The 11,680-nt window shown below is 34.3% G+C and overlaps 1 protein-coding gene across 2 annotated transcripts; it reads right to left on the bottom strand.

Annotated features, from left to right (window-relative positions):
- Nucleotides 1–1,043: 1,043 nt before the first annotated feature.
- On the bottom strand, nucleotides 1,044–4,844 carry LOC113767416 (protein NRT1/ PTR FAMILY 2.11-like). 2 transcript variants are annotated; one of them, XM_027311506.1, is made up of 5 exons: nucleotides 4,683–4,844; nucleotides 3,455–3,488; nucleotides 3,158–3,375; nucleotides 2,427–2,983; nucleotides 1,044–2,325 (listed from the first exon to the last, which is right to left on the bottom strand). In XM_027311506.1, the coding sequence occupies exons 1-5, from the start codon at nucleotides 4,755–4,757 to the stop codon at nucleotides 1,419–1,421; spliced, it is 1,791 nt and encodes a 596-aa protein (XP_027167307.1). In that variant the 5' UTR covers nucleotides 4,758–4,844; the 3' UTR covers nucleotides 1,044–1,418. The 2 variants fall into 2 exon arrangements, with proteins under 2 accessions (XP_027167307.1, XP_027167306.1); XM_027311505.1 differs by lacking the exon at nucleotides 4,683–4,844 and having other exon boundaries at nucleotides 3,455–3,722.
- Between the last annotated feature and the right edge of the window lie 6,836 nt (nucleotides 4,845–11,680).

The raw sequence follows: 11,680 nt of genomic DNA, 5'->3' as shown, positions 1-11,680 counted from the left end.
ATTTGAATGTCAAGGACCCGATATTCGAATTAACCTGATGATCTAATGCCAAATTAATTGATTGAATCCGTAATTGTTTAATTGATTAATACTAGTGGTGACTAGCGTGATTGGTTTCATGTTAGGGAAACGTATGATCTAATTTAAACAAACCCTCGTAGCGTGTTTGTTGGTTAGGGTTGGGTTTTTCTAATTATTAATGTAATCGAGTAATTAAATCCTACGGTCGTACCTAGGGTTATTTCTTGGTTAGAGAAATAGTTAATGGTCGTACCTTAGCTATCGAGAAATTAAGGAAAGACTGGTTGTTCATCGCGTGTATGACAACTATAACCAATCTATTAATGAGTAATTGAATTATCTTTGCATCGATAATCAGTTGAATGGACCGTGTCTGAAAAGTTGCACCTTTGGCTAGAGTCGTATTGGTTATTGATTATTTTCTATTTATTTCTTTTAGTTGTTTCATTAGTTAGTTAATTAGTAATTTTATATTTTCCAAAAATCCCTCATGCACTGAACTTTAGAAGAAACGAATTATCCCCAGTCCCTGTGGATTCGACCCTACTCACCGCTATATACAAAATCTGTATTTTTCTCGAGTAGGTAATTATTATTGTACAGGCTCGACATTCTGTCATTATGCTTCCAAAATTCTTGGGATTTAACTTTTAAGTGTTCATCTCTGTATATATTACTCTTGTAAGATCTTTATTGACCCAAAATTCGGAGTTACTAGAGAAACAAGCATCAACCTGTTGTAGATTCAATCATAGACAAAGAACAAATATGCATATCTTGTGCTTGGTTAGGTCACTTTTTTGCATCAACATGGCTAATATTTAAGTGCAAAACCTACCAACAATTTTTTTTTTTGGTGACAAGTTAATGTTTTGTTATTATAGGTGTTTGCCATAGTTCTAGAAACACCTTATCTAAGTACCTGCTATTTTAATTTTGAGCTAATTTGCACTTCTTTTTAATAAAACTATGATATGCAACTCCATCAAAGGTTAAACTAATAATGCTAAAATAGGGGAAGGTTTGCCAAATTATTTTGATTTATCAACTTTGAGGATCATCATGATGAAGTAATATACGGTGACTTTTCCAGCTGAGAGTTGTGAATGGATTGCTGCTACCTTAGAAGCAGAGGCAACATTTGAAAAACAATGAGCTCCAGAAATTGACTACCCTTTTGAGTCCTTCCTCCCCCACCCCCCCACACCACAACAACAAAAAAAAAAAAAGAGAGACTATTCTTAGTACATTAGCCATTCTGTCCCCTCTTAAACCCTTGTTTTCTTTTGTAATTATTATTCTTAGTTAAACTGTTGTGTTTAGGTGGGCACATGGGGAGGAGTAAGTAGCTGCTTCTTGAGACCACATATGACATCAATCAGATTGCAGAAATTGGATTAAACCATATGTGCTCTGGAGCTTAAATCTTCCATGGCAACATCACCATTACTGCTCTTGCCTTGTGTTCCTTTGTACTTGTACCACTTAGCACAAATTAGAAAGTATCCTAGATTGAGAACTTCCAAAGCAGTAACCAGGTAATAGAAGTAATCCAATCTTCCCTTGTTGAGATCTTCAGCCAACCAGTCTATTCCGGATGCATTTCTGGTCTCTTTGTGGACTATTGATATCATGAAGCTGCTAAAATAACTACATATTGCAACACCACAAAACAAAAATGACCCTCCAAAACTTCTCATGCTCTCGGGGAACTGCTTATAGAAAAATTCAACTTGAGCAACGATGGTAAATGCTTCTGAAAGCCCTGCTAGTGCCATTTGAGGGATTAACCAAAAAGCACTCAAGGAAGAAATGTTGCCTTTTTGCGCTACGACTCCTATGGTTGACTTAGTAAGAGCCACAGTTCTTCTCCAGTTTTCCACTAGAGCAGATACCACCATGGTAGCCACTGCAATTACCATGCCAACACCCATCTTTTGGAGGACAGTTATACCGTCTTCTTTCTTGGTGATTTTACGAAGATACGGAACAATGATCCTATCATATATTGGAATCCATGCTGTGAGGCTCAACATCTGAAAAATTGTGTAAGATGCTGCTGGGATTTTGAAGCTGGTATTTCCAAGGCGTCTATCAGCTTGCATGGCCTGGAAAACTGCATAAGTCTGCATCAAGTTCAGCACTATATAGTATATAATTCCAGCAATCCATATGGGAACCACACTGACTATGCATTTCACTTCTTCCACCTGCTGGATGCTGCAAAGCCTCCATGGATTGTGTGCTGAACCATCCGCGTTGATATGATCTTCAGGGGTTATGATTGCTGCTTTGTTCAGGAACCTGAATTAGTATTTCCACTCAATTAGTTTTAGTTTGAAACTATGCTTCAAGTTTTAACACACAAAAGATTAATCAGAATTTGAGTGTCTTAAAGTCAATACCCGAACTGATCTGTGTAAGGAAGCTTAGAGTTGATTGAATTGGGAGACATGAAATCAAAGAGAGACTTCTGTGGTTGATCCGGCAAAGCCAATTTCCTCTTTTTGCTTGCAGCAACAATCACTTGTACCACGCTAGTCAAGGGACTGCCCTGTGGCAGTACCATCACATATATTCTCGTACCCACGAAGAAGACAGTGCAGGATAAGAACATCATGAATGCAGGAATTGCCAATCCGATAGCCCAACTGATATTGGATTGCACGTAGACAATGATTGTCAAGGATACCATCACGGCAAATGTAAAGGTGAAATAATACCAATTGAAGAAACTATTGGTTCCCTTTCTACCGGACTCTGTATTGGGATTAAACTGGTCTGCACCAAAGGCCAAATTACATGGTCTTATGCCACTAGCTCCAATCACTAGGAATCCGAATCCACTCAACAGGAAAGTTAGTTGCCCTGCCGTCGGTCCAACACATTTGCTGCTGTCTGTTCCGCAAGGAGAGGGATGCAACTGAGGAATCGCTGCAGTTAGCGTCAATATGAGCATTCCCTGTGTTTCAGAAAGGGAATCAAAACCAAGGATCAGATTCTAGTTCTCCAACAAATTATCTTCAATCAGGTTCTTATTTGCATTCAGATATAAAATAAAAAAGTTTCATAGAGAACCCAAAATTTTCTTTTCCAGTTAGTTGGGAAACACTAAGATCAATGGTAGAAATTTTACCAAGACGGAAGCTACTGAAGCAAAGCCTATAGTGTTGTATCGGCCGAAGTAAGTGTCTGAGAAGAAAGCTCCAATCAAGGTACCAAAATTGCAGGTACCATAGAAGATGTTAATGAGATTTGTTGCACCAATAGTACTCATGTTAAAGACAGTCGTCAGATACACCAACATATTGGATATAGTTCCGACTGTTCCCAGCTTCTCGAACGTTTCATTTCCTGCAAAGCTCACATGCTTAATACCGTTGCTGACAAAGTTCGCAAAATTCTATGTACAAGTCACGTATAAATTTGTTACCTATGATGAAAGGCATAGCTTTGATTCCTCTGTACTTGACTTCATCCTTCTTGACACCAGTATCGACTTTATCCTTCTTGACACAAGTATCTTTCTCCTTCAACTTAGTATCATCCATTGGTGACTTGATTCCCATTTTTTTTTTCTGGAATCTGCCTTTTACTTGTACTAAAAATTTGGTGTTCTTTTGCTTTCCAAACTCTATAGTGGTCAAAGCGATTATGGAGCTAGGATGGGAGCTAAAACTTCCACGAGCTTCGCAATCTCTTTGGAGGTAACCTTCTAACCGGAGAGTAATATCTACCAACTAGATAAGAGAACAACTTAAGTTCTCCATTGAATGCCAAGTGTCAGTGTGTTATTGGAGGAAGCAGTTTTTTTTTTTTTTTTTGAATTTTGGGGTATAAGGAGTGAGAAATGTCTATTTGAGACTTGGTATCCAAATTCAAAGGCTTAATAGTTCCTTACTATTTAGGGGCTAATTGGTAACAATGGTTTAATTATTTTCATTTGGTTCTTTTGTTTGGTTTTTAATTGGTGGGAAAGGTTTATTGAATCCTTCTATGAAAACTAACTTTTTAAATAGTTGCTAACTATTTAGGATTATTTTTGTACATTCGAAATTATTTCTTTTATAATTTTCTGGTCAAATGCAAATAATTGTAGATTATTTGTGGGCTCCTTTATCACATGCAAATAGGTTAGAACTGATGTTGCTGTGTCATACCCGTTAGTATAACTCATGTAAGTTAGTCAAGACCACCTTAATGGTCTTATTAGTCAGTGAAGTTCCTTATCCTTCATAAGTCAGTCTTGTTAGTATAGCCAGAACTTCCTTCCCCTTTCTTTCCGTGGGATAGGTATCTATGAGCTTGCAAAATCTTCACTTTTCTACCAATTCCTCCAGCAACTAATTGTCCTTCCTTTTGATTGCAATCCAGAAAATCCTCCACATGCACGTGAAATTTTCTTTTGCCCCAAAAATCAGCTCAGTGAAATTTCTTCTCCCCCAAAATCTATGAGCCTGCAAAATCTTCAGTTTTCTACCAATTCCTCCAACAACTAATTGTACTTCCTTTCGATTGCAACCCAAAAAATCCTCCACATGCACGTGAAGTTTTCTTTTGCCCCAAAAATCAGTTCAGTGAAATTTCTTTTCCCCCAAAATCAGCTCACTTTAGGGATGACTGCTGTACCAATTTATCATGTATGGTTCAGCTTTCAAAACCTTGACTTCATCCTTCTCGACACCACTATCATTCTCCTTCAACTTAGTATCATCCATTGGTGATTTGATTCCCATTTTTTTTTTTGTCGGAATCTGCCTTTTACTTGTACTAAAAATTTGGTGTTCTTTTGCTTTACAAACTCTATAGTGGTCAAAGCGATTATGAAGCTAGGAAGGGAGCTAAAACTTCCACGAGCTTCACAATCTCTGTGGAGGTAACCTTCTAACCGGAGAGTAGTATCAATATATGTGGAATCACTATCATATTATGTGTCAGCAGACGTCCTAATGGACAAGCACATAAATGTGGTGTCCAATTTCGATGTTTCCAGCCTGATAATTGGTTAGGGACAAAAATCATCTCTCTTTCATTGTCCTCGCAAATGAAAATGCACATGCATGCATATGTAGATATGGCCGCATGAGCAGTACCATATTTAATGGCCTTTTTAGGTGTTTACCATAATTGTAGAAACATCTTCTTTTGACTTTTTGACTTACATTTACCTGCTTGTAAAATCTTTACGATTAATCGTTCGAACTTGAATTCTATATCTTTAGAAGATGTGACTTCCTCATCTTAAAAGAAGCATTAAAGAGATTAATCTATTCAATGCTGACTACGTATTAAACCCGCTAATACATACAATTAGAAGTGGCAAAATGGATATATGGTTGATAAATGGTTTTAGTTAAATGGATAGTGGATCAAATTGATCCAATCCAATTAAAACCATTTAATAAATGAATCTAAATGGATGTCATTTAAATGGATAGTGTAAACCATGATCCATCCATTTATCCATTTACTCTCCCAAATTCTAAATTTAAGATCCAAATATTTTTTTTCTAAAAAATACAGATCCCCAAAATTATGTGTGTTTTCTATTTTTGAGGTGGAGAGTGTTGTTGAACTGGGATTTCGAGAGGGAGTAAGTTAAGGGAAGGACTAGGATTGATGAATATGAGATAGAGACGTGGAGAATTGTGGTGGCGACGAAGATGATGAATAAAATGGAGGAAGCCATATAGAAGGAAACAAACAGAGTTGTTGTCGTTGTTGTTGTTGTTGTTTTTTTTTTTTTTTTGAAATTTTGGCTATCTATCCACAATTGTGTTTTTAAATTTTAAAGGGTGTGTGATTGTGTGTTTATATACACAGGGGAGAGGGAAGAAGTGTGTGTTTTCTTGGGTATAAGAAGAGTGTGTGATTGGTGAGCTTTATAGGTGGTGATGAACTGACAATGGTTGAGAGGAGAGGTTAAGTGGGGGCATGCGGCTCTGCCTACGAGAGGGGCAGAAGAGGACGAAGCTTCTGGTAGGAAGTGGGAGCCTGAGTTTGCTTCTGGTGGGAAGAGGACGAAATCCACTGACTTATGTGTGTTTTCTATTTTTTAACTTAAATGGATGTATATGGATGATATGGATAATCCATTTAAATTCATCAATATAATTGGATTTAAATGGTTATCCATTTAAAACCATTGCATTTATATGGATCATCCAAATCCATTTAAAGATGGTTTATATGGATGGATTGGTGGATATGAATCCATTTTGCCACTTCTACATACAATCCTAGTGCAGAAAAAATTTACCAAATCTTTAACCTAATTTATAACTTTAATTCATTTTGTTCTAATTGAGCAAGGATCTATATTCGATCAAAGGTTAAACTAATTAATAATGTCATGGTCAGGGAAGGTTTATCAAATAACATAATATATAAACTTTTTTTTAGGTAACATAATAGATAAACTTAGAGGATTGTTTTCCCTCTCCTCTCACAACAAAATTCGTAAAAAAAAACTTTGAGGATTGTTTTCATTAAATAATAAACCATAATGAAGCAGGGTATGTTTTTTTAGAGCCGAAGATCAATAATGTGATTATTCCAAAATATACGGGTATATGTCGAAAATTGATTTGCCTACACATCTTAAACAGAAGGGATAATTTCAGAAATCTCCCTTGAGGTTTCTGACTATTTCGCTTGCCTGCCTTCAAGTTCTAAATATTACACTAACTTTCCTTGAGATTTATTATCTTGTAACCTTTAGATCCAACCAACAATTAAAAAGTGATTTTAGGAGAAAGAAGATAATATGATTTCACCATTGCCCCTCATCTACTAAATTGTTTAATTAATCTAATTCTAATCTAAACATTAAATAAAATGCTAGAATTTGTTGTTTTTTATTCTGGATTAAATCACATGTGGCATAAAAATAGTATATCATTTTATATATTTCATTTAATATAAAATTCAAATTGCTCTTTCAGTTATAAATTCATTGTCAAACATGATCAACAATAAATAATCAAAATAGTCTGTAACCAAAATATTACAAATAGCAAACTTTAATATCATAAAAATCTTAACAACTAATTTTAATATTGACAAGAATATTTATGATGTTAAAGTTTGTTCTATGTAATATTTTGGTTGCAAATTTTTTTTATTATTTGTTATTGGTCATGTTTGCCAATGGGCATGTAACTGGAAAGAGTAATTTTGATCTTATATTAAGTCAAAAAAATATGAATGATACACTATTTTTTAATTCTATATGTGATTTGATCCCTAATGATAAAATTTGTTTATCAAATTTTAGTGTTTTTTTTAATGTGTGGGTTGGTATTAAATTAATTAAAGTAGATGAGGGGTTTGGTGGAATCATGTTATCATCTCTCTCCTAATATCACTTTTTAATTATTGATTGGACCTAAATGTTACAAAATAATTAACCTTACGGGAGGTTAGTATAATTTTAAAAACCTAGAGGTAGGCAAGTTAAATAGTCAGAAACCTCAAGGAGGTTTCTGAAATTATCTCTAAACAAAATTCTTGAAGTTGGAGCCCTGTGCACCTCTTACAATTTCATGCAAAAATTAAATATGAGATAATTCAATTACAAAAAAAAAAAAATAACACTACAAATTAAGTCAAGGATTCCTCGAGTAACAATCTTTGGCCTATGTCAAGCAAACTATTTATTATGTGTTTGAATAAAAATAAAATGAGATTCTTATCAGGAAAACCTGCTGTTCCCATCACTGTCATAATGCCGGGGGTGGATCAGAATATCTTTTCTAAACGCAAGTATTTATTTCTCTACAATGATAAGTTTAATCATTGCAGCTGTTTCCTCACGAGTCAAAAGTTCAGTTCATATTCACGTCTATTCCACTGACTAGCTTGACAATGTGTGTTCATTTTCTATTTTGGCACCAGTCGACATGTCATTTTACAAAGAAATAATGGAGCAGATGACGAGGCATTAATGGGATGGGCTCAATCAGTGACGGAGCCAGGATTTTTTTTTTGGAGGGGCCAAAATTGAAATTCCATTCAAAGATGACTAATTCATATATATATATATATATATATATATATATCAACTCTCATAATATAAACTAAAATTGAAAAAATTTAGGGGGGGCCAATTTTATTTTACACACATATTTACATATTATGAATTAAAATTCTCAAAACTTAGGGGGGGCCATGGCCCCCCTCTGCCCCCCTTGGCTCCGTCATTGGGCTCAATATCGAAACAGACAAGTGGTACTTTGAAACATCAAGTGGCATTTCTTACATATTTCACTGCATAATAATGTGTCAATTTAACAAGTAATGACAAACAAAATAAAATTAGATCATCTCTGTTCTTAGAACGAGGTTCCAGCGTTTCTGGCTGTTGCCAACTTGCCGTCGCTACTTCTTTTTCCATTACTCTATGGGGAAAAGTGTTAGGTTTATGAGTAAAGGATTACATCCTGGTTCGAGAGATAAAGAAAGAACGGTTAATATGTAAGTAAGGGTGCAAGACCTAATGACTTAAATTTTTGGGTCAGAGTTGGATTCCTAATTTACATATTAGGTTTTTTGGTGGACTCTCTCGAAATATTTCTACCTATCAAATTGGTATCAGAGTTTCAAAGTTTCAGATTGTGAGACTAGACTACTCATTGGCAAGTGAATTTTTCTCGGAATTAGACCGGTGAAAATTCTCTTCTTGATGGTGGACCGAAGTGCCAAGGAGTTTAGTTGGTGTTGGATCAGGTGTGCCATGAGTTTGGTAGGGGATCCGGTTGGTGTTAGATGAAGGAGCCAAAGGCTGATAGGAGTCCAGAATACAGTTTGGACATTGAAGAAGAGTGGGTCCATATTTGAGCGAAAGATGTGACCTTAAGTGATAAAATGGACTTGCATTGAGTATTAAAGTGGATTTGAATAAGAGCTTGTAAATTTGGATTTAATGTGACGAGTCACTCATGAAAGGGGAGATTTGTTATATTCATGAGTAAAGAATTATATTCGACATTGGTTCGAAAGATAGAGAAAGAACGGTTAATATGTAAGTAAAGATCCAAGACTTAATAGTTTAAGTTTTTTAGTCATAGTTGGGTTCCTGACTTACATATTGGACTCTTTGATGAACTCTCTCGAGGTGTTTCTTCCTGTCAAAAAGTACAAATAAAACTTTCGTAAATTACTTCAAACATAGGTAACACAAGTATATATAAAATATAATTCATAATCTTCCTAGTCCACCAAACCAAATTATTTTGTTCAAAACCAACAATCATCTTCCTTTTTACAATGCTTGTAATTACACCGTCAGATAACATGTGCATAGACATCTTATTTTTGTAGAATATCACAGAAAGGAAAATTTCTTGTTTAATCCGCTCGAAGCTTGGACTTCTGTAATATGGATTTTCTTTTTGGGGCGGGACCTAACAGTACAAATTAGTAGTCTAAGAAAAATAAGCTTTTTCTAGGTTTTATTAGGCTTCTAATATTAGCATATCAAATTTTCCTAGATAAAGATATCATGATGGATGATGAACACCTATTTTTTTGTTCCGAAAAATGCATAATTACGAGAAAAGAGATGGTGGTAATTAGAAAAATATTGACTTCAGTCTTGGCTAAACAAAGCTACCAGGAAACTATCTAATATAGTAATGGACAATGTTATATTGCCTATAGTTATAGTAACAATATTATGGTGACCTACTATTGTAGGTTTCTATTAACTTTAGCGACACATCAAGTTTTTTAGCGTCTTTTAAATATTGTATTAAAATAATTAATATTAACATTAGTAAGTTTTTAATTAAAACTAGTAAGTATATGTCTAAAATAGTAATTTTCAGTCAGAAATAAAAATTTACACTTTGAGTAATGTAATTAACTTATAATTTGACAAAAGTTATTTTTGTTTAAATTAAACTTACTAATACTAAAAGTAAAAAATTTGCATCTTTAAGTAAAAAATCATTTATTTCCTGAAACGTTTTCGGGTATAGCCTGTCTCTTTAAATTACTTGCCTTCTTCATATTTGCTTCTCAGTTCTCATGATACAATTGAATTCCATGGCAAAAGTTTCCACTTTGGTCCACACAATCTCTTGGTTACGATTGAATAAATTTCCTCCCTCCAAAATTTTCATCTTTAGTCTACACTTTCCTTCTTTTCTTCCTCATCGATCAGTTGCTACCATATGCAGACACAACAAATTGCCAAAGAACATATGAAAAATTGCAGTGACGAGGTTAGACCATCATGTTTTCTTGAATTATCTGCCCACACATATACTGTGTAAATATCTATCCACACAGATCAGCATTTCGTGAATCAGTAGGACTCATACATCGCAGCAAATGAGCAAGTGGTAGACGATAAGGACTGTATGGTCAAAAAGATAACAAAAGAATTCACGTTACGGTTAAATATTACTACTTTGCACCCTGTGAACGTATTCAGATTCCCACTTTGGTCTCTATACTTCAGAGTGAGACAATTTAGTCCTTAACTTTATAAAATATGTTTTGCTTAAATAAAATTGTTGTTGGAAATGTGATACAAAAATTAAAGTGGGACAAATTTCATATTTTAGAGATTAAAGTTTGATAGATTTTATTTAAGTGGGCTAGATTACTTTAGGGACTAATTTGTCCCACTTTTAAGTTTATGGATAGATGTGACAATTCGGGTATAATGGAAGGATATAAAATCAAATTAACCATAAACTTTAGGCTTTTTTTGTGTTCGTTTTTCATTTTTTCCTTGGGGAGAACAAGAAATATACTTTATTCCTTATCGGGAAAGGGTTGAGTTGGGTGGTTCAAGGAAGATAGTGTAAATGAGAGGTTTTGAATTCAAACTCTCCTACTTACACGAACAAAAAATACTTTATTCCTTGCCATAACATGTCTAACAAATTCCATATTCTATAGGAGGCACTTGCTTCTCTTTGTAGGCTTAAGCTATAATAGATAGTTGGAACTAAACATATCAATGGGTAGAATCTATGTTAGATCTTTTTTATCCAAATTCAAACTCGTTAACTTTAATTAGACCCAAACCCTTATGGGTCTAAAAAGCAAACTTAGATCCGGTCCCTCGTGAATTTGGATATCTAATGTGTATCCGTGGATATTTTTTTGAACATACAACAAAGAATTTAAGTGAAAATATTTTAAAAATATATAGAGTTCAGAAATAATATGAATATTATCCAATTTTTTTTTCAAATAATAAAATTAACATTCAAGAAGTTGAATGCAATATAAAGGCAAGATTAAGTGATGTTTTGTTAGGTTAAGAGAGTATCCTTTAATCTAATAGTCATAAAGTCTTACTTTGTTTGATCTAATGACCATAGAATATTAGATTAATTTACAAATTTAGTGAAACACACACACTCATGGGTTTGGATAGATTCTGATTCAGACTTGGATTTGGGTATGGATAGTAGAAATTCAGATTGATCACTCTCTTATAGGGTTTGGATCTTATTAAGAAAATTGCAAACAATTCTGGATATTACTTAAATTTGATTTTTTCTTCTTTATTCACGGGCATAGACTTGGACCATGTTGAGCAGTCGAAGAAGAATATGAGGATAAGTTTCTATTAACTCTTTGTCCTTGACTTTTTCTGATACCCAATTATGAGTGTAAAGAATATTCTGAACTTATCCTT

This window comes from Coffea eugenioides, chromosome 4 (assembly GCF_003713205.1).
Source record: "Coffea eugenioides isolate CCC68of chromosome 4, Ceug_1.0, whole genome shotgun sequence".
Taxonomy (NCBI): Eukaryota; Viridiplantae; Streptophyta; class Magnoliopsida; order Gentianales; family Rubiaceae; genus Coffea; species Coffea eugenioides.
This window is presented reverse-complemented; position numbering and strand designations above follow the sequence as displayed.

What these genes read in the sequence shown, in the direction of transcription:
- LOC113767416 (XM_027311505.1), bottom strand. Translation starts at nt 3,590, where the DNA reads ATGGGAATCAAGTCACCAATGGATGATACTAAGTTGAAGGAGAAAGAT. An exon ending in AGCTATGCCTTTCATCATAG is followed by an intron (nt 3,376 to 3,454) that starts GTAACAAATTTA and finishes TGAGCTTTGCAG; the next exon opens with GAAATGAAACGTTCGAGAAG. An exon ending in CCTTACACAGATCAGTTCGG is followed by an intron (nt 2,326 to 2,426) that starts GTATTGACTTTA and finishes ATACTAATTCAG; the next exon opens with GTTCCTGAACAAAGCAGCAA.